The sequence below is a fragment of the Pleurodeles waltl genome, chromosome 8, assembly GCF_031143425.1.
Source record: "Pleurodeles waltl isolate 20211129_DDA chromosome 8, aPleWal1.hap1.20221129, whole genome shotgun sequence".
NCBI lineage: Eukaryota > Metazoa > Chordata > Amphibia > Caudata > Salamandridae > Pleurodeles > Pleurodeles waltl.
In genome coordinates this window covers 1,419,938,761-1,419,962,245 of record NC_090447.1, presented here as the reverse complement: position 1 = coordinate 1,419,962,245, position 23,485 = coordinate 1,419,938,761, and the positions used below count along the sequence as shown (strand labels likewise).

The 23,485-nt window shown below is 43.4% G+C and overlaps 1 protein-coding gene across 1 annotated transcript in view; it reads right to left on the bottom strand.

The window, feature by feature from the left end:
- Positions 1–23,485, bottom strand: part of LOC138248710 (E3 ubiquitin-protein ligase TTC3-like) — a 1,210,547-nt gene that overhangs the window by 773,561 nt on the left and 413,501 nt on the right. Inside the window, exon 17 of the mRNA XM_069202542.1 lies at positions 16,868–16,937. Within this exon, the coding sequence (XP_069058643.1) occupies positions 16,868–16,937 (70 nt within the window). The remainder of the gene's footprint in view (positions 1–16,867; positions 16,938–23,485) is intronic.

Genomic DNA, 23,485 nt, shown 5'->3' with positions numbered 1-23,485 from the left:
GAAGGGAGCACACACACTCTGGCCCAACTTACTCTAATTTCTTCTTTATTTGTGAAGGCAAAAAACACCCAACGCGTTTCAACAACAACTGTCTAGTTCACGAGTGACCAAATGAAGTGAAAAACTGACTTTTAACATCATTCATGTTCAGTGACATACACAAAGGACTGCTGGAGTTGAAACCTCATCTCGACGACAATCACCACCTTTGAAAGTATTGTTAAATAAGGAGCTTTATGCAACATAGGAGCAAGATACTACTACAAAAATATGTACAATGTAAACATAGCTATTATAATAGTAACCTAAATAATACAACATCACCACTATGAAATAAACAAATGTATGCTGAAACAAATTTTATCCTAAAGGCAATATATGATCCATCATGCGTATACAGTCCATCCTGAGAGAATAAAACATGATGAACTTTCTATTTTCTTTTTTTTTTATTATTGATGATGTCATGGGATCATTTGCCCACTTCGGCATTATTAGGGTGGTGACTTTACATTCACATATAATAATTTGTATTTACAATTGTATTTTTATTATACTATATTCTATAATTTTACACCTTCTATACTATTGACTATATTGCAAGCTATTGCAACATTTATATATTTGTGCTACTATGAATACATTTGAGTTCCCAACTTTGCTACCTTGAGAGCCATATGCAGAAAGGGTGTACTACATGATCGTTTTTAGGTTCAATGGGAGCCATAAGTCTCTGGGTGAGTCCTGTGCTCGCTATACCACAGGATTCAAGCTAGCCTGTATGAGGGTGGGGGGGGGGGGGGGGAGGGAGAGGATGATACCCCAAAACAGGTCCCAAGATGGTTGTTTCTGTTCCAGGGAGGAACTATCATTGGGTTCAGGCAGGACTGTACCCCAGAGAAGCAGGGTCAAGATTGATTTGTATATGCCTTGGTCCAAACTGAAATGGTGTGGCAAGCAAAAAACAATGGATATAGGCCCAGATCTGGGACTTGGGGTGAATATTTGATATTGGTATTGTTCAGCATTCTGTCCATCATCTGTTCTTTTTGCATAACTCTCAGGAACGGAGAGGCAAATGATTCTGTTTCACAAACTGGAACCAGTAACCTCTGCTGCACAAAGTTTCCACACTATTCATTCCTACAAGTGGGCTGCAAGTAAGAACACCTTGCAGGATATCATCCCTATCTAAAGGGCCAGACCCTAAAAACAAAACCAGAGAAATCAGATCACCTTGTTAAAATATGTTTTTTAATTTTATTTTTTTTTAAAGTCCAGAACTAAATGAAATTAGGCAGACAATAATAAATGGAGAATCCAGAGATTATGGAGGGTTAGGTAACTTGAGGAACTCCTGTTTTCACGCCTCTAAGCCTTTGCCATTTATCAGGTAGGAGCATACCCCGATTTCCTGCACTCTGAGCACTTAATCTTGGAGAGGGACCGGATCCAGACACTCCTAACTCCGCTACAAAACATTCTTGCTTTCTGAGACCTTTGAGGCTTATTGGGAGACTGGAGACACAGACCTGTACACTGTAGTCAACAAAAGACAACCAACCTTCTTTTGGGGGCTATCACACAAGGTGCAGATTCAATCCCCCAAAATACAAATAACATGTAGTCAAAACTCCTAAAACTAGTCGAATTCAAAGTTCCGAGAGTGCTTCTGTGCTTTGAAAAATTAGAAACTAACAAATTGCAAGGCAACTCCTTGTCAGCTCTTTGGCCGCAGCAGTTGTGGCACCACCTACCAGCCACTGCTGGGAGTTTCCCTTATGCATTCTGATGCCTGCAGATATTTCAAGATTTTAGGAATCTGCAGAAGAAAGTACTGATTAACAGAATAAGTTAATCATCCCCTTACATAAAGTGAGTTCTAGGCCATCAATTTCAACTCTTAGATGCGTAATGAGAACACTGAAACGAAGAGTCTATGAGCATCCCCAAAGTAACAAATAATTGAGTTCCTTCACAACTGCTAAAAAATAAATTCCAAAGCAGAGAGCAGTGGAGATGATAGAGATGAAGAGACAAATGTCAATGACCAATATTCAGGACTTTACTAAGCTAAATTCATAAATAACCTGGCCCTGTGTATATCTATTGCATGAAAAGACTTCCAATCAGTAACGAGAATGGGAAGAAAGCATCAGCAATGCGGTGCACGAACTGGGGCAACATGAATTAAAGTCCTTCTAGGCGTAGGCCTCTAAAGTGAAGTTAGTGTGTGCGGGAAGGGGAAAAAAGGGGAGGGGGGGGCAAGAAGAATATAAACTGAGTAGCGATGCTGCATACTGCCTGGGATATAGCTATCAATAAAGCAGCAGGTGCAGGGGAACCTGGGCCCAGGAATGTGGGGAACCACCTGAACACCAAATATAGTTGTGCTTAAATAAAAAAAAAAATGCTAAAACAATGGGCAGAGGGTGGGGGCATTTTTCTTAGTCACATTAGGGCCCATGGCACCCTGGCTAGGTTACTACATACTACTTTAAAAGAACCATGACTGAAAATAACTGAATCAGATCTACTGTTAAGAAAGGGGGCATGGCAGCTTTCTGCAAGAATGTTGCATTTAACAAGTTAGCATTTTGATTTCAAGAGGTCGTACACAAAGCAATGAATGCTACATGTAATAATAAAGAAAACTTATGAAGCCACCCGTCTGCTTGGAGATTCCAGCAGTGGTAAATTGAAAGATTCAAAATCTAGGACAGTATTGGATGGTTGTATTGTGAACATTCTACTTTTTCTAGAACCACAGTGGCTTATCAAGCAGTTACAAGGGTGTGTGCATTTATTAATAGTGACATTAACACTTGTTGTCAATCAGGTACGTTATGCTATCAGTATTTGTGTATAACTTTCAGCCATAATTACGGCACTGTAGAATTTTCTTATCCAGGTAGGCCTTTTGTTCAGTTCTAGGAGGACCCCTTTGAATGTAAATGTGTGTTGCAGTTTGGTTGTGTAAGGATGTCTACTCAACGTTTAGTTAGAAGTAGTTGGTTTATTTTAGTCTAAAAGTCAATATAGTTGATCTAGGAAAGAACTTTGCAGTGCCTTATGTGCCAAATGGCTTTTTTTGTGGCTTGAGTAGACAGTTGGCCGTTGCTTGCAGACTGCTTTTCATGTGAACATTAAAACACAGGAGGCTAAGTAAGATGTGATCTTATGGGGTGTTTGTGTGCTACATGCATTCTAGTTTCATCTGAGTGTTTCTAGGGTGTTGTTGTGGTACTCAATAGTGATGCTGATTTGGCAGCTCTTTGCCAACTACATGGCTTTGGCACTATAGTGTGTCCATGAGGAAATAAGAGTTTTATTTAAGGTTTTCTCCTTGAGAAAATGTGTATGTAAGTGCTACAAGTATATAGTACACACCTAGGTAGGCAAAAGGCAGCAGAGTGCCTTACAGGGTCAAAGTAAACAACACATTCAAAGGGTTATTATAAAGGTGTCTAGCTCTAAGAGAGAAAGTGGAATGTTAGTGCATCATGGCGTAGTGTTCTCTAAAAGAGGTGTATCTGTAGCTTTTCCTTCAACTAAAGTAGAGTTAAGACAATTCTGATTGACACAGGCATATTGTTCCAGGTCCCACATGCATAGATGGAGATGTCCTGTTGTCTTATTTTTCTTTGTTTTGCACTTCCTCATCTTCACTCTGATGATGTCTCAACTGTGAGTGTGCCCAATGCCAACATAAATGAAGATACTGTGAGCCAGATAGGCAGGGGTGCTGGTCATGATTGCTTTGTAGATGGCACAGCTGTGTTGGACCATCATGTGGCGGGAGTGAAGTGGTCATGTTATTTCAGGTCATTATTTCAGGCTTGCTTCAGAAAGTGGGAGTCTGGGAGGCCATGCAGAGGGGCATTGCCACCATTCAGAAATGAGGGTGCAAAGTTCTGACATCTATTTCTAGGAAAAAGGTGAGCTACTATGATTTGTACCCAACTCGCTCTTTTCCAACTTTCTTAAGTGGGCCATCCTCTTCAAAGTGAAAGCAAAATATCTTATTGGAATAAAATACAACTGAAAAGCCCAGATGAACTCTGTGTCCTTTGTGCTTACTAATCAACCATGCATCTGCTTGATCTTTTGCTTTACTCTCAACTTACTGGAACAGGGCTTTTGGTTCAATTAAAAACCCACTGCTGGAATCAAGAAAAGGCCTCTGAGTTCAACTTAAGAATAGGCTCAGAATATACCATCTTCAACATGTTTCCGTACTAATAAAGTGAAACAGCCCACCTAATTTCAGTAGAAGCCTGATGATCGAGTACATACACATTTAGTGATGCAGCAGAACTGAGAAGCGGCATCAAAGAGGAATTCAGCTGCAGCAACTTATCACACAGACCAAGCTCATGTCTTTAAAATAAGTAGTGCAGGAGTCAGCATCAGGTAAAATGTGCAGGGGGCATTCCAAGGAACATAAAATAATTACAATGTGTAAGGGGACCAGACTGAAAGTGGAGACCCACCCACAAATGCTGTCTGTACAAATCATTCACAGAGATTTGTCACACCTGAAAAACCCAAATCGTAAATATTAAGCAGTGCTGAATTCCAGAATGTTTTAAGGAAAGTGATTTATACTAGACACCTAATGTTAAAAAAGAACCACTTTTGCTACATCATTGTGTTTTGCGCCAAGTGAGGTGTTGTATGAATGTTTTAGGAAATGAAAAACTGAGGAGTGGGCAGCTCTGTGGCACTGCATGCCTGTAATAGAGAGAGGCTGTGCACCCATTGGGGATTCTGCAATTCTCACAGTAATAACAAGCACATCTAGCCTTTCACTACTGGAGAGGATGTCAAATACATAAAAAAAGAGCAGAGCAAAGGAGGAGGTTCCAAATTCTCATTACAGATCATGATCAATCAATCAATCAGTGAATTTATAAAGCGCGCTATGTACCCGACAGGGTTACGAGGCGCTGGGGAGGGGGGGGTGCTGCTAGCGTTCGAAGAGCCATGTCTTGAGGAGTCTCCTGAAGGTGAGGAGGTCCTGGGTCTGGCGTAGTGAGGTGGGGAGAGAGTTCCAGGTCTTGGCGGCGAGGAAGGAGAAGGATCTGCCGCCAGAGGTCTTGCGCTGGATTCGGAGGACGATGGCGAGGGCGAGGTTGGCAGAGCAGAGTTGATGTGTGGGGACGTAGAAGTTGAGTCTGGTGTTCAGGTAGGTGGGTCCGGTGTTGTGTAGTGCCTTGTGTGCGTGGGTGAGGAGTTTGAAGGTGATCCTTTTTTCCACGGGGAGCCAGTGGAGGTCCTTCAGGTGGGGGGAGATGTGACATCGGCGGGTTATGTCGAGGATCAGGCGGGCGGATGCGTTCTGGATGCGTTGGAGTCGTTTGATGTCTTTCGTTGGGATGCCTGTGTAGAGTGCGTTGCCGTAGTCAAATCTGCTACTGACGAGGGCTTGAGTCACCGTCTTCCTGGTTCCTGTTGGAATCCACTTGAAGATCCTGCGGAGCATGCGGAGGGTGTTGAAACAAGAAGAGGAGACGGCGTTGATCTGTTTGGACATGGTGAGAGCAGAGTCGAGGACGAAGCAGAGGTTTCGTGCGTGGCTGGCTGGGGTGGGTGGGGGTCTGAGGGCGGTGGGCCACCAGGAGTCGTTCCAGGCCGAGGGGGTGCGTCCGAGGATGAGGACTTCCGTCTTGTCGGAGTTGAGCTTCAGGCGGCTGTTGCTCATCCACTAGGCGATGGATTTTAGTCCCTCGTGGAGGTTGGTTTTGGCGGTGAGCGGATCTTTGGTCAGGGAGAGGACGAACTGGGTGTCGTCGGCGTAGGAGATGATGCTGAGGTTGTGTTGACGGGCCAGTTGTGCGAGGGGGGCCATGTAGACGTTGAACAACGTTGGGCTAAGAGAGGAGCCTTGGGGGACGCCGCAGATGAGGTTGGTGGCTTTGGAGCGGAAGGGTGAGAGTCGGACTCTCTGGGTTCTGTCGGAGAGGAAGGATGAGATCCAGTTGAGGGCTTGGTCTTGGATGCCGGCTTCGTGGAGACCGGTTAGCAGGGTGCGGTGGCAGACTGTGTCGAAAGCGGCTGATAGGTCGAGGAGGATGAGGGCTGAGGTTTCGCCGTTGTACATTTGTTGTCTGATGTCATCTGTGGCGGCGAGGAGTGCGGTCTCAGTGCTGTGGTTACGTCTGAATCCAGATTGAGAGGGGTCTAGGATGGAGTTGTCTTCTAGGAAGTGGGCGAGCTGTGCGTTGACGATCTTCTCGATGACTTTCGCTGGAAAAGGGAGGAGAGAGATCGGTCGGAAGTTTTTGAGATCGTTGGGGTCAGCCTTGGGTTTCTTGAGGAGGGGTTGGATTTCTGCGTGCTTCCAGCTGTCCGGGAAGGTGGCGGTGTTGAAGGAGAGGTTCATTATCTTGCGGAGTTTGGGAGCGATGGTGGCGTCGGCTTTGTTGAATACGTGATGTGGGCACGGGTCCGTGGGAGAGCCTGAGTGGATGGAATTCATGGTTGTTATCATGGGTAATCATGGTTATCATGGGTAATCATGACACATGGAAACCAAACCAAAACGATGATCCAATGGTTCACTGTCCAACAAATGTGAGGTACTCCAGGAAAATCAAATCAAATGTAAACTGGCTAAGGAGTCAATAGTACTCAACCCTGCAAGTATAAATTGTCGGGTGACTAAGCCATATGGAGCCACTGCGCTCTGTATTTCCCAAATATCGAGAGTTAGGCATCTAGAGCCTTAGTTCAATTCAATTTCAATTCAATTTCAATTCAATTCATTGTTTGTTTCAGCTACAAGCCTTACAATAAATCAAAAGCAGTATAAATAAAATGGTAAAATACAAATATAATTAATATATTATAATAGATAAAAAAAAGTAACAACAGCAGTGCAACTCCACACAAGGCAATTCACTAATTCATTAAGTCAAACCATGCAGCGTATATGCAAATGCAATACCACTATCTAGGCACTACAAGATATTAAATAGGACTACAGAACCCGACCCCCATCTGTGCAAAAGGAACTTTTGAAAGGGGACACAGGGAAAAAGTGGTCATACTTATAACAATTAACTACTGCAAGACATTAAGAACAGCTACTGAGGCCAACTCTCTTTGAGAAAAAGAAACTCTGAAAAGGGGATTTAAGGAGGAAGTGCTTGTGCATATAACAGTTGGCTATGACAAGACACTAAAATGCAGCTACTAAGGTCGACCCCATCTATACAGAAGGGAGTATCTAGCTCCATCGCACAGAAACGCAATAGCTAGGGACTAGCTAAATAATCACTTAATGGCAGTATACCCAACCTATATTTTATATATATATATATATATATATATATATATATATATATATATATATATATATATATGTAAATACACACACACAGCACTCTTCAGTTCGGGGTGTGGCAGATCCAGGTAATCTGTAGAGGCAGGACCATAGGAAGTAATATCTTGCAATTCATTCAGGCCTAAGCTCCTGGTATACTCTCATCTTGCTGAATTCACAGTACTGGTCCTTTGTCTGACCCGCAGTATCCTGCCAGAATCTGCCAGGTTCTGCCCACAAAGCCTCTAGTTGGAGTTTTCCTAAAACCTTTGTAACATGAGCCCCCCCACGAATACCTCCCAAGTCCACCACTCGAAGTAACCTCTTCAAGAGTTTCCAAGTAAACTACTGCCTTAGGGTTATGTACTAACCTTACAAAGGTTAACACTGGACTTCGGAATGCTAGTTCTGCTATTGGTAGCAGGCTGAGCTCTGCAAAGAGCATATAGGGGGTGAGAAGGGGGGTGGGGGGTTGGTTACCAGTCCCAACCTTAAAAAAGATCTTAGAAAATGATTCTCAGCTACTTGCAGGACCCTGGTATTCGCATATCCCCAAAGCACTGCGGCCACCATCTTTTGGGTGTATATTTGCAAGATTATACTGATGCTTCTGGCACCAGACTTGTACTTAAACTTCAGTATGCCCCAGCTGCATTCTTTAGGACTATAGCCACCTTCCGTACATGGCTGCCCCAAATTAAATTATCCAAGAACCGTACATCCAGGTAGTCAAAGTGATTAGTAGTATTGATTGGTTTGCCACCTATCACTCGTTTTCGCCTAAGACTAGGAGATGGCCGCAAGGCCATACTCATTGTCCTGCTACAGTAAATAGTGATTTTTTCTCACAATACTTTGCAAAGCTACCAAGTAGCCTATGGGTTGTATTTTATGTACGTGCCATAAGCACTGCGTCATCTGCAAATCATAATATTGGGACCCTCCTGCTGGCTATGATAGTAACATCTAACTGCTCTTCTAGGATGTAATCAACCACATCATTCAGGAAAAGGCTAAGATGTAGTGGAGCTAGCACCCACCCTTTTGAACCTGGAAGGGGTCTGTGCACTCCCCACCCGTCCCGTATCTCACTCTGGCTGTATTACCCGAATGCAGTGCCACTATAGCTTAAACTAGGGCAACATCAACCCCTAAGCCCAGCAGTAACTTCCATAATTTGCCCCTATCCACTGAATTGAAGGCTGCTTTCAGGTCTATAAAGACCAAATAAAGCGAGGAAACTCCTAATTATTGTAAATTTATGTGAGATCATATAAAGGCGAGGGATCTAACCTACACGGGACCAGAAGCCAGCTTGCACTTCTGTCATAACATCCTGGGCATCTTCCCATTCCTGCAAGCGGTTAAGCAGGACTTTCCCTAAAACCTTCACTGCTCACTCAAGGAGGGAGATGGGCCGATACCTTGATCGCCCTTCTTGTAAATCGGGACAATCATGGCAGAACACCAGGACGAAGGCACCGCATGTCCTAGCTACCAGTTTCCATAATTTATTAAAATTATTCTCAGCTGAGTCCTCCCTCAATTCTTCCCATAGAGCCTTCTGGTACAACAATTTCTTGGCGGCTAGGAAACACTTATAGGCTCTTCTACACTCTGAATTTCTCTTTGCAAGAGCGGCTATCATGACGCCGCACTAGGGCATAAGAAACATTTCTTTTCATCACACACTCATCATACCAGCATTTCCACCCCAGCCGCTCCTCTCTGTTAGTACCAACTACCTTAGACACTGCAGGCTTAGACGTCAAGGCCCTCAGCTCACTTAACATCTTGTCATACGTGGTTAGGATCAAGGGGCTATCGCTGGTCAAGGCGTCTATAATGGGTGCTCAATAGTTGGCCACTATATATTCAAGCTGCGAGAGTTCTAGCAAATACTTTGCCATTCCAACTTATTCTCCTTCTGCAATTAGACGAGGCAATCTCACACCCATAATTCCCCACGGCCCATTCCACTGCTCATTCTATACCCATGGCACATATCCTCATCCTAAGGGCAAGTGGGTTATGATCACTCTCCACTCTATTGATCACAAACATGTCAAGGATGAACATCCAGACTTCCACTTTAATAATTAAATAATCAATAACTGAAGAACTTCTCCCAAGTCTAAGGTTGCCTTAGCAGCACCATCCGACTTTGTGCAACCATTAACAAAGTGGAGTTGGTAATTTAGGACGGTGACTAAATGCCTCAGCATTTCTTGTGGACTTAAAGCAGCACATAGACTCGGGGATTCCTAGTCTGCGATCTTCCATCGCAGGGCTGTGTATTAAAATCTCAACATCAGATTCCTACCTCCTTTACCCCCCCTCATTAGTAGTTTTTCCATCTATCACAGTACATTTAACACTTCAGATATATGCAGAGCATTCATTCCAGAGCGTCTGAACCGTCGGGGGCCAGCCTGGCGGGATACAGGATATATATTCAGCATGTCAACACCCGCCCCCCTCCAAATATCTTCCCCAGGTCTAAGGCTCACATGCTGGATAGTCGAAGAAAGCGACAGCGATGGCAGATCTACTTGCTCTACATTACAGTTTAGCTTACATGAAACCCATACCGAAAGACCACCGGATGGCTGCCCCTTTTTAGCCAGTGTGTCAACCCTCAAGAACCCATTTACACATATTTCACCAAGGGCCCAGGGTACTTGGAAGCAGAAAATAACATGTAGGCTGACAAGTTCAAGCCACTTGTTATCCTCTATTTTGCTAGCAGGGCCTGCTATGTTCCACGACACAATTTGTATGTATCCCCCCTCTGGGTTATTACAGGCGGGAGATTTGAAAGCGGTAAAGAAGTGGCAGAATGGAGGGAAAAATCCTTCTTTACTAAGTCAAATCTCACTCTGAGGGAGCTCTTGCACCTTTCCTCAAGTGTCTTGCCACATTTGGGGATCCTACGTAAGGATGTGTATTTTCTACGAACACTGAAGTCTAAACTTCTACCAGGTTTACAATCAGTGTGAACTGTGTCGGATCCGTAAGTTCTAGTGCCATCAGTAGAGCTTTTAGCTCAGCCAATTGTGCTGTACAATCCCTTAAGGTCTATGTATAGGTATGTTATGGACAGAATTTCTCCCCCTTCATATAGCCGCTCACGACCGCGCAGGCAGCAGAATATTGATGTTTTGTTCCAATCGCTGGTTGCGCAGAGCCATCGGTGTACATGACTACATGATATTGATCAATAGGCAAAGTGTCAGTGGGAACTGGGTATTCTACTTCATATTGTAGAAATTCTTGAGTTTGTAACTTTGGGTCGAAAATGTAGTCTACATCAGTGGCTGTTAAAGACGTAGCCCATTGTATCCATCGTGGATGAAGTGCTTTTGCATTCGGGACGCTAGCTTTTGTAACAGCCTCTAGGGCTGGAATAGGAGAAACAACAATAATGCGTTTCCTTGGGCAAGAGGTCTTTCTTTAATAACAGTCATCTGCACAGCAGTGAGAATTTTCTCTGTTGGTGCAAAGCATTGTTCAGCAGCGGAATACAAATGTGATTTGTATGCAATCGGGACTGTCTCACCTTCACTGAATGTGACATAAGTAAAACCGATGGCCCCAGCTATTACCCTAATGACCAAATGTGTCTTATTGTCCCGTGTGTGTAAATGTTTTGCTGTGAGCATATCTGCCTGTAACTCTCGAAGAGTATGTGTATGTTCAATTGTCCAGAATTTGCTTGAAAAATCCAGACGTATTAACTCATATAATGGTTTTATGCCTGTAGCATAATCAGGAATGTATGTTCTGCCAAAATTTTGAAAGCCCAACAATGATTGAAGTTTTTTTAATCGTATTTGGTGGTTGTAATTGTGCAAATTTTTTTTTAAATCGTGGCGCTAGGCTCTTCCCTTCATTCGACAGCTCATATCCCAGAAACAGGACGCTGAGGAAAGCAATTTTTGACTTTTTGAAGTTAAATTTATAGCCGAGTTTGGCAAATCCTACAACAATGCGGGCTACCAGTCTTAAATGTTGTAGTAACTCGTCATCCGTGAGATATATATCATCCACATATGACAAAGCTTCAGGGTCTATCTCGTGTAAAATAGCAGTCACACAAGCTGCAAACAGTCTTGGGCTGTTCTTATCCCCCTGAGGCAAACAACAGAATTTTTTCTGGGAGCCTAATGTGCTAAAACTTGTTAAGTCCCTGCTTTCAGGTGCTATATTCTGGCAGAAAAACCCATTTGAGATATCTAAAGTTGTTTTATATTTTTTCCGCACAATGTTGCTCATTAGTGCAGTGCTATGTGAGTTTTGTATAGCATATGTACGTGCATGTCTGTTTAAATGTCTGTAGCCTAAGACTATTCTATATGAATGGTCCGGCTTAGCTACAGGGAATAAGGGGTTATTCATTGGTGAGACACAGGGTTCAATCACACCCTGATACTCTAATTTCGTAAGTATCTCGCTCACCAGTGCCCTTGGTCCATGTTTTATGGGATACTGCGGTTGTGGCTGAGGTTCACTTTTAATGGGAATGACATGGTATGGAGAATCCCTATCCCACCCTACGTGATTTCTATATAACGCAGGTGCTTGTGTGAGAGCCCATTCTATAGAATAGGACTCAGCGAGTTCCTCTGGAACAAGGGGCGAGAAGGATGTTTTAATAACCTCTTCTCCATATGGGCAGGTGCGGACAAAATCAGGCAGCCAATCTTGTTCGGCCAACAAAATGTCATATATTTTAACTACACGATCCGAAAAGATTGCGTGTATGGTGCGTTCAATGTCTCCTTCTAATTGTAGAGTTACTCTATACACCCTATCGGGTTCAGAGACGCGCATGTCTGCTGTTTCTACTTGTATAAAGTCATCAGTTGCTTTCACCTCCAGATGCTCTAGAAGATTCCGGCGAACTATTGTGACCTCTGCCGCGCTGTCTAGCAGTGCTAGAGCCCAGTTCTTGTTCTTCAAGAGAACCCTCTTCCTGAGTGGCATGTCTAACTGAGACAGCTGCCACTTTTTTCTTTTTAAATTGTTGTTTTTGTTGTATTGGTTTCTCTTCCTGCTTAACAGAAACCTCCGAAGAGCGTTGTGATTCCTGTCTCGGTTTCACGTACTCTGTTCTCCGGTCTGATCGCCCACCTCTCTCATTTCTCTTTTCCGATGAGTCCTGAAAGGAACGAGATTGGCGTGTATCAGTATATTGATATCTATTGTTTTTATATTATCTCTATTCCTGAGATTCTTCTGTGGGGTGTCCACTCGTGGAGATTCTCCCCTTTCTTTTTTCGCTGTTTGTTGTTTTTCTTCCCAGCGTTTCTTATTACCCTCAGGTTGTTGTTTAGTATTGTCTTTATTAATTTTACCCTGAAATTGAGGTTTTTGTGGTCTAGCCCCAAGGCTATCTCTTGAATAGGACTTTAGGATAAACATAGAATATTAACTATGTGCTTGCCCTTTGGGATGGTTCCTACAGTTGAACACTGTAATACATGGGGCACGGTATTTGCCGCGCTCTATATAACGGCACACGGTACACCGACACTAGCCAACTTACCGGAAGTGCTTAAACAAATTCAAGATGAATATGGGGCTGCCCCAGCCCTAGATTTGGGAATGCAACTGATGGGCAATTTTGCCACCGTTTCTTCAATCATCCTAAGTAACCTTAAAGGGGAAGAAGTTGCACTTGCAGTGCACATGCGGCTCCGTGACGTTCAGCAACAGGATCAGGAGCGAGAGCTGCCTAAAATAATAGCGGAAACCTATTCAAGTATTGGTCTCTATGTTTAAAATGGCTACACTACAATAGAAGAGAGATAGCAGCCTCTATTAATTTAACAGTTGGTTTTACCAGACTTCTGGAAAAAAGGTTAACAAACTTCAATTAGTGCCCACCATTCCTTCTTCCAGACAGGATGCCAACAGAGGCAGCAGTGGGATCATGCTGCTGTACTGTTTCTATGTCCGATCACTCGAGGTGCAATAAATGGTAGAGCATCTGGGATGAGGCTGGGTACACCTCAGGTTCCTTTGAAATACATGAACCACCATGCCCAATTTAGGCTACCAATATATCCTGAGGGCAAGGTAGGGGACTATGGGCCTAAGCTGCCCTACTTGTGCACCTCCTCACAACCGTCTTCCTAGATCCTTTTTTCTTCTTGGGCATCCTTGCCCTTTTAGGATATACTAGTTAAGTTGCCTCTTCAGTTGGATATCCCAAACTTTGACTGCCCTCACAGTAGGGGAGCTGGAGTAGTTTCAGAAACCCTTGATTCATCCTAACTCCTTCCATCCTGCCTTGGGACATCAACCAGCAATGGAGAGACTGAATTGCAGGCATCTATGCTTTCCAAAATTGGTAAGCCCTTGTGGCTAGCAGTTGGAATTACCCCACTGGCTGCACGTCCCTCAGAGTTGGAGAACAACCATTTCAAAGAATATACTGGGAATGGTGTAACCCACCTCCCCTTTTTTGTAGCCTTCCACTTCTCCTTGGTGCCCACGCTCTGTCCTTTGCCTGCTTTACCCAAGGCTTTTCCCAGCGACAAAGAGGTTCTCACCTCTGACTCCTCACTGCCGACCAATAACTTTAAGTTTAGTAGTGACAATAGCATTTTCAAGGCTGCTAACCTGAGGCTCGTCTGGCTAGCTATCCCTCCCCACTGTGATGGCCTCATTACCCTCTCAAAATCCGCAAGCGCCATCAGTTCAGGGAGCAACCATAATCACATCAGTTTGCATCTGACTCTCAATTTGTATTGGAGTTTGTGTCTGGACAGTTTTTCCAGATGGAACATTCCTTTTAACTATTGGAAATTTGGCCCGGCTATAGCCATCTCGCTGGGGGGAGCTAGGGGGTACATCATGCTTCCTTCTGTCCAGAACTAGAGCCTGTAATATCATGGTTAGTAATGACTCAATATTGTCAGTTCCCCAAGAAATTTCTCCAATAGCGCAAGGATTGATGCTAAACAATATTTAGTGCAACCATAGCCCCAAAAATTACAAAATCTTGCGGAGACTTTGCTTTGAGTACCCCTCAAGTACTGGCTAGAAGGGATGCTGTGAAGAATGGAGTTGTCCAAACAAAGTCCCCCACTAGAGGCGATACTGCCAATGACTTATTTAATGTCAAGAGCGGCCCGGTCCGGGCCTCCTCAGAACCGTCATCTAGTATTGATGGATCATCAGCCAATTCACAGGGTCTAATCCTTCTTGCACTTCCCTTGTTTTTAATAACTATTGGCTACAGGGTACATCTGGGAGTGTATAGTCAAGAAACATAAGAAAGCTTTCACTCAGGTACTCACTTTTCCCTTTTTGTTTACCATCTCCCTGGTAATTGTTTTACATTACTGGCTCTCTACTGGAGCAAGTGTGGAACAAGTCCTCTAGCTCCTTCCTTCCCTGGGACTAAGCTGCAAATTTGTTCGCCTTCTTTGAGATATCCATCAAACTTTGTTGGCTTTTGACTGTAGCACATAAGCTCTTATGGGTTTGCTCACACATGGGCACTGGCGATGGGGATCCAGACAGAACAGTTTCAGCATCTCCAGAAAATCTAATTTGTCTAGTTTTATCTAGGCGTGCACCGCAGGGCTCTTCTCCAATACCCTCCGGGGCACGTCCCTTGCTCCTCTGACCCTGTTAGCTCAGCAATCCACAGCAGGAGTGGCACCTTACTCACCTTATGACAGAAGTTAGTTATTATCCCCAAGGGAGGTCTAGAAATGGCCTTGCTCCCTGTGGACTCATCGCGGTTGCGGTATCTGGCATCCAATAAATTTGCAGGGAGGGGAGAAGTGTGGCCGGTAGATACAGAACTGTTAAGGGCATCAGCTACCCCTGCCATAGTCCTGGGCTCCCTCCACCCAAATCCTTTTGCTTGGGGTGCGTCATATTCAACCTATTGAACACTTTCACTGAGCACCTCAAAACCATCTGCCTTGTGGTATTATTACATCAGCTCTTTGGCGTCATATTTCTGCAACATTGTGTGCAATGACCAGGCCTCAATTAATAACCAGCTGTCTTTATGTCCTGCAAGTAGCTACGTGACTTGTTGTGTTGATATCATACAGTGCATGCTAGAATTACGAGGGTTGCTGCAGTATCCACCACATGCATCAAGGTAGCGGAGGAGCACACAGAGTGGAGCAAGCTGCACTGAGACCCACACTGGTCGCTTCCATGTCTCTTCGGCTCTACCCTAGGCCTCTGGCTTTAACACCACAGCCACGCACACTGCTGCCACAAGTTGTGAATCGTACAGCACACTCATATATCCGGTTGTTGTGTAGGCCAACCAACTAATAAGGGCCTTCCTTTCCCAGTCCTGCAGCCACCTATTCATGCATCTTTATATCCTTAATCACCTTACCTTCTGCGCTCAATTCTGTCCACGATTTACCAGAGTGCTGGTAATGCAGGGGATGCCATGCAGTTTAGGGGCTTACGGTTCGGCGGCAACTCACCCAACCTTTACCTCTGCCTGTTCATCTGGCCACCGCAGGGGCCTGGACGAGAGGGAGGGCTGGGTCGGGCCGCAAGGGGTCCCACAACTTATCTCCGCCTTATGCCTGCTTCTCACGCCTCTCCTTCTGGTGATTGTATTCAACAAGTGTCCACTTCTCCAAGTGCTACAGTATGTTCCACCTCAATAGAACTCCACCATACCCCTTTATTCAGAGCACTTCTGCAGGTCCAATCTGCACTAGGCCTTGATGAGAATTAAGAAGCTTGTACCATCAGCCCTACTTTCTATGAAATGGATGTTTTACTTATTGTACGCTGCTCAGAAAGGCGGTACATAGGCAGTCTCCGTCACTCTGGCTGCAACAAACTATCTTTCTACATGGCTTGAATTATTTTGAGATATATGAACTAAACAGTCAGTGAAAATACTTTTCTTGAAGAAGATACTATTTTAGTTTCAGATTTATTCCCATCTTTTGCCTCTTGGACAGGCGGAGTTTCTTCACTCCTCAAGAATGGGATTTGTATAACCATGAGAAGAAACATGGCCAAGAGAAATTACTTGTTTTTCGTTTTTCTGATTTTTTCTTCTTACATTTATCTTCCAATTTTCTGGTACTAGTGGTTTTAATTTATGAGCCGCTATTCCCAAATAGTAAGAGGAAAATATGCAAGCTCTACATTAGATTTGTTTGTGCAATTTAATTTTCCACAGAGAGCATGTGATCTAACTTGTAATACATACCACATTTTGAAACATACGTTTTTCAGCCTCTTTATTGGGAAATCATGCACTTAAGCAACCTATAAACTGGGGCACCTTTTTAAATGTGCTCTTTATAGCAATTATCACTACAAGCTCAATAATCCACAACAAACATTAACGCACAGCTGGAGATTCAGATGCCACCACTTTTGCCACATGTAATGCCTGTTGACGTCAATGGATGATAATTGCCAGTATTCTTCTGTCAATGGTAAGAAAACCTGTGAGGCTTAATTCCACCAACTGCATAAGGAAACAACATGAAGGACCAAAAGAATACTTTCATTATTTCTCAATCTTACCGCTGAGGTAGTGCTACCAGGATTACATTTTGGAATATCCGGAGGGTCATGTTTTGAAACTTCAGGTTGTCTGAAATAAATAAAAAAGCAATTCCCAAGAAACATTTCTCAATTAGTGTTTTTATCCAGAACCAAGAAAAACATGACATTGATTTTTAACTGACAAATTAGCATTTGACTTACTGTTTACAGTGAACAGCAATGAATCAAAGTCAGTTTGATATGAACAAGTTTATATTGATCTTTGGAGGTAGGCTATGAAACTAACCAATAAATAGATAAAGAACTTGCTGTTGAAAAAAAGAGCATTGTCTCTTTCCCGTAAGGAACAAGGTATCAAGTCTAGATTCCTACGTCATTAGCAATATAAGTTCTACCCACCACACATTTGTAAAAGAAGCGTGCCTTCGCTGCCTTATTTCCCCTCAATTACAGTACGTGTGGTTCACAAATGAGATAAAGTCCTGGTTGACCAAGTGCAAAAGGGAAAAAGATGACCACTAAAATGTCAGAGGGAAAGACTTGCAGATTTTAAATTCATTTTTTTTCTTTCTTTGATTCACTGAGTCCACTGAAAGAGTAGGTGAGGCTGATTTCCTCAGCAACTACTAGATACAGCTAACATTTTCATTTGTCTTGGGTCGGTCTTTTTGAAGACATCATTGTTGATCCTTTCCCAAACTGAATATTGTATACTAAATAAATTCTGCTATTTTTCACTTTGCTGGAATGTGTCTCAAGCTGCCCTGAATCATGATCTTCCTGTAATGTGTAACCTATAATGTGCCAAACCTATAATTCTCCAAAGCCTATAATAAATGAACAGCCCAGGTTTGTGTCCTAAGAACATACTGGAGGTAGTATCTAAGGGAATTTTACCCGTAGTCTTATTATCCTTTAGGGCAACATCTTCACAATGAGGGGATCCTTCGTGGTCTAGCAGACACAGCTACCAGGTCTTATTTCCCGGGCCCTGAAACATTTTATTTATTTCATTGTTGCATTTGCAATCCAATTTTTACCATTTATTATCTTTGGCAACTTGAACACCTGCTAGAATCACATTTGGATTCTGAAGGCTTGCAGGCAATTAACACCACTAGTAAACATTGGTGTTCAGTCAAGTTATTAGTAACCTATAAACATCAGATGTTGACAACTAGATGTTTTTTCTCTCAGGCATTTTCTATTAGCCTAGAGACAATCTCCTGTGACTAGATATTTGGTTAGTTTTCCTGGATCGCACATAGGGACTCAGTTCTCAACAATTATATAGCCTGCTCATCATCCATCATCATCATCCATCATCGGCCACGTAGTACACTGCCAGTCGTACACCAATGACACACAACTTTCTATCAGAGTGGTAGGACCAGACTAATACTTATGACCTGTCTAGCTTTGTCTTATGTGAATCAAAGCCTGCATGAGGGACAACTACCTCCCACTACCTCAACTGTCTTCAGACAGAAATCCACCCTACCCTAGAGAAAATTCAGGCAAAAGGTAAAACATATCAAATCTGTTGTATATTCTACTCTGTAATGATCCTAAAAGGACAGGTCAACTAGTGGGCCACAGCTGCTTCTCCCAGTACTACAGTTTAAAAGGGTGCTTGTTTCCCTTCCTAATTAAACAACACATAGGCAGTCATAGAACCATTAACTTGCAACAAAATTAAGGTAATATCTTACAAGCAGGAGCCCCAGAAATTCTCATAAGTAACTCAAATAGCTATGATCAAGCTAGTCTGTGGCCTCCAAAGAAGGGATCCTGCATCTCAAAATCAGACAGTCCTAAAACTGATTGCTCATTCAAGACTGTGCTCTCATGAGTTTGGCAGGCAGAAAAGGCCGCCCCCAAACTCCAGCAGTCAGGAGACCGCCAGTACAGTCTCCTTCCAACGGCCCCTATTAAGAGTTTCCCACTGGGTCAGTGGGCGGAAACAGTTTCTGCCCACTGGCCCAGGAGGAAACTGCCCACAACACTGAAGAGCCGGTGCCAATGTTGAGGAGCGTTGGGTGCACCAGCACCTATTGCGCTTTTCGCGACGAGGCTAGTGATTGGGGCCCCTGCACTGCCCAGGGGCCATCATGGGGCCCCCTGCACCCCATCTCCACCAGCCTTTGCATGGCAGTGTAACCGCTGTGCAAAAGCTGGCAGAAAGGGGACTCAATCCCCAGGGCAGCCCTGCTTGCAGCCCAGCCCTGGCAGATTGGGACCGCCAGCATTGCCAGGCCATCGGCTGGCCGAAAAGTGGCGGTGCTGGCAGTCTGACCGTGATGGTTCTGATGTGGCTGTCGGACCGCTGCTTTGGCGGCGGTCCGACCGCCACCACGAATGGGCCGGTCTTAAGACTGCCACACTCATAATAAGGGCCTGAGTCATGTTCAGATATACCATTCTTGACCTTAAAAATCGTATTTGATCTAGCCAGACTAATTAACTTTAAAAAGTATATGCTACCCACAGAACTTTGTTGACTATGCTTGCAACCCCAGCTTGAAAGTTTAGTGACAAACATTAATTTTCTGTTGCAGTGGCCTATTGGCCCACATCTGCTCTTCAATTTGAGAAGTGTTAGAGTTGAGTAACAATAGAAGGATAGGATAGCACCTGCATATTCACCTAATTTGGGAGAGGATGAGCATAAAGTAAAGGGGTGAACAGAAAGTTCTCAGCATTCACCACAACACTTGAAATCTATGTTCTGTTATGAGGTGTCAAAGATGACAACAATGCTCTTGTTACTTAAAAGAACCATCCACTTAAGAATTTACCTCTGAGGTACCTCATTGATCTACTCAGTTGGGCACTCATTTGTTTCAAAGTGAGAATCTTTTTTAATATAATCTTCTCTAGGTTCCACAGACATATTTGGTGGGCATTAAAACCTGAGAGGCAGAATGCACGAAAGAGGGATCGAGTCAGACTGATGGCCACAACTGAGAATACTGCTTCTAGTAGTTGGTGATATATGGAAAATGTTACTTACCTAGTGTACATCTGTTCGTGGCAAGTAGTGCTGCAGATTCACATGCTGTGCATATCCCTCCATCTATTGTTGGGCTCGGAGTGTTACAAGTTGTTTTTCTTCGAAGAAGTCTTTTTTTTCGAGTCACGGGATCGAGTGACTCCTCCTCTCCATGATAGTGTGCATGGGCATAGACTCCTTTGTTAGATTGTTTTCCCGCAGAAGGGTGTGGGAAGGAGTGAAAGATTCTGTATGTACAACTATAGATATGTAATAAGGAAGTAAGATGTCCATACAAATATGTATGTATGTATGTATGTATGTATATATATATATATATATATATATATATATATATATATACACACACACACACACAAACAGATGTACACTAGTTAAGTGACATTTTCCGTTCGATGGCATGTGTAGCTGCAGATACACATGCTGTGCGTAGACTAAAAAGCAGTTCTTCTCCCAATTAAGCGGTGGTTAGCCTGGAGGGGTTGAAGTGGTCTGAAATAGTGTTTTTAGCACTGTTGTCTAACATTGGCTTGTCGTCTTGATAAAACATCCACACAGTAATGCTTTGTGAATCTATGTGGTGTGGGCCATGTGGCAGCTTTGCCATTGGTATATTCCCTAAGAATGCCATAGAGGCACCCTTTTTCCTAGTGGAATGTGCTCTAGGAGTTATTAATAGTTGTCTTTTGCCTTAAGGTAACATGTTTGAATATATCTTACAATCCATCTAGCTAATCCTTGTTTTGAATTGGGATTACCTTTTTGTGGTTGTTGGAAAGCAACAAAAAGTTGATTTGTTTTCCTAAATCTTTTTTTCTGCCAACATAGTAGATTAGAGCTCTTTTTAAGGTCCAGAGTTTGTAGAGCTCTTTCAGCAGTAGGGTCTGGCTGTGGAAAGAATACTGGCAATTCCACTGACTGATTAATGTGAAAAGGTGAAACCACTTTAGGTAAAAATATTGGGTTTGTCCTAAGTACTACTTTGTGTTTGTGTACTTGGAAGAACGGTTCCTCTAGAGTAAATGCTTGAATTTCACTTACTCTTCTTAATGGAGTAATTGCTACTAAGAAAGCAACCCTACATATGAGAAATTGAATCACAGGAGTGCATGGGTTCGAATGGTGGGCCCATTAGTCTTGTGAGTACAATATTAAGATTCAATGCAGGAACTGGTGGAGTTCTGGGTGGAATTATGCGTTTAAGTCCTTCTGAAAATGCTTTTATGATAGGAACTCTAAAGAGAGAAGTATGTTGTACGGTTTGTAGGTATGCTATTATGGCTGTTAGATTAATTTTAATAGAGGAAAAAGCTAGGTTTGCCTTTTGTAAATGAAGCAAATAGCACACAATATCTTGTACTGATGCTTTAAGTGGATCTATATTTTTAGGTTGGCAGTAGTATACAAACGGTTTCCACTTATTTGCATAGCATTGTCTGGTTGTTGGTTTACGTGCTAGTTTTAGAACGTTCATAGATTCTAATGGAAGCTGTAAGTATCCAAACTTTATGACTTCAGTAGCCAAATCGCTAAGTTGATTACACTGGGATTGGGATGCCTGATTTCACCGATGTTCTGTGTTAACCGATCTGGTCTGTTTGGAAGTTTGTGATGGGGCGTTACTGACAGATCCAGGAGTGTTGTGTACCAGTGTTGGCCTGCCCACGTGGGAGCTAAGAGTAACATGGTGAGAGAGGTGTGAAGCATTTTGTTGACCAGAAATGTAATTAATGGGAGAGGGGGAAAAGCGTAAGCAAATATCCCTGACCAGTTGATCCATAGAGCATTTCCCTTGGACTGAGGGTGTGGGTCTGGATGTGACGTTTTGGCATTTTGCATTTTCGCTTGTTGTGAAAAGGTCTATGTCTGGTGTTCCCCACATTTGAAAGTAATGTTGAAGTACCTGTGGGTGAATCTCCCACTCATGTATTTGTTGCTGCGTCCTGCTTAGAAGGTCTGCTAGCTGGTTGTGTATCCCTGGGATGTATTACACCAGTAAATTAATTTGATTGTGAATTGCCCATTTCCATATTGTTTGAGCTAGAAGGGACAATTGGGATGAATGTGTCCCCACTTGTTTTTTCAGATAATACATGGTTGTCATGTTGTCTGTTCTTATTAAGACTGTCTTGTGTATGATCTGAGATTGAAATGCTTTGATGGCCAAGAACACAGCTAATAATTCCAAGTGGTTTATGCGGTAAGTTGAATGTGTTGAGTTCCATTCCCCTTGTATGGTTAGGTTGTTGAGATGAGCTCCCCAACCTGTCATTGACGCATCTGTTGTGATTATGGTCTGTGGCACCGGGTCTTGAAAGGACCACCCTTTTGTTAAGTTGTTGTGATTCCACCATTGCAGAGATTTGTAAGATCGGCGGTCTAACACTAGATCCTGTAACTGACTCTGTGCCCGAGACCTTTGTTGTGAGAGACACTGTTGCAGTGGTCTCATGTTTAGTCTTGCACGTGGTACTATTGCTATACATGATGCCATCATTCCCAATAGTTTCATGATAAATCTTACTGTATAAGTTTGATTGACCTGGATTTGTGATAGGAAGTATTGAAAGGCCTGTATTCTCTGTGGATTTGGGTAGGCTAATGCTGTTTTAGTATTAAGAATTGCACCTAGATAAGGTTGAATCTGTGCTGGTTGTTAATGTGATTTCTGGTAATTGATTGTGAACCCTAATATGCGTAGGGTAACTTGTGTATTGAGTGTGTTGTTGACACTGTAGAATAGTGCTGGATTTTATTAACCAATATTCGAGAAAAGGGAAGACATGTATGTGTTGTCTTCTGAGGTGAGCTGCTACTACAGCTAGACATTTTGTGAAAACCCTTGGAGCTGTTGTTATTCCGAATGGTAGTACTTTGAATTGATAGTGCTTGCCTGTTATTACGAACCTTAAGTACTTGCAGTGAGCTGGATGTATGGGAATGTGGAAGTAGGCATCCTTGAGATCTAACGCAGGCATGTAATTGTGTTTTTGCAGTGGGGAATGACGTACTGTAGAGTGACCATGTGAAAATGTTCTGACAGGATATATAGATTTAGAGGTCTGAGATCTAGAATGGGTCTGAGAGTACCATCCTTTTTTGGCATAAGGAAGTATAGCGAATATACTCCTGTCCCTTGCTGTGAGATGGGAACCATTTCTATTGCCCCTTTTATTAATAGACATTGTACTTCTTGTTTTAGTAGAACAGTGTGACAATCTCCCTGCACTCCCACAGCGACGCCCGCAGAGAGTATCCAGAGGCTCCCCTTGACCGCGACTGGCCGGTAACAAAGAACCTGACGCCTAGAAGAGGCACTGCACCTGCAGCCCCCAGGCCCGAGAGAAACCAACTACCAGTGCAGGAGTGACCAGCAGGTGGCCCTCATCCTTGCCCAGTTGGTGGTTGGCACAAGAAGCCCCCATGTGCCCTGCCTGCATCGCCAGAGTGACCCCAGGGTCCCTCCATTGTTTTCAATGCAAAACCCGACACCTAATTTGCACACTGCACCCGGCCGCCCCTTTGCTGCTGAGGGTGTATTTTGTGTGCCTGTTTGTGACCTCCCCCCCCACACCCCAGTGCTATACAAAACATCCCTTGTCTGCTCCCAGAGGACGCAGGTA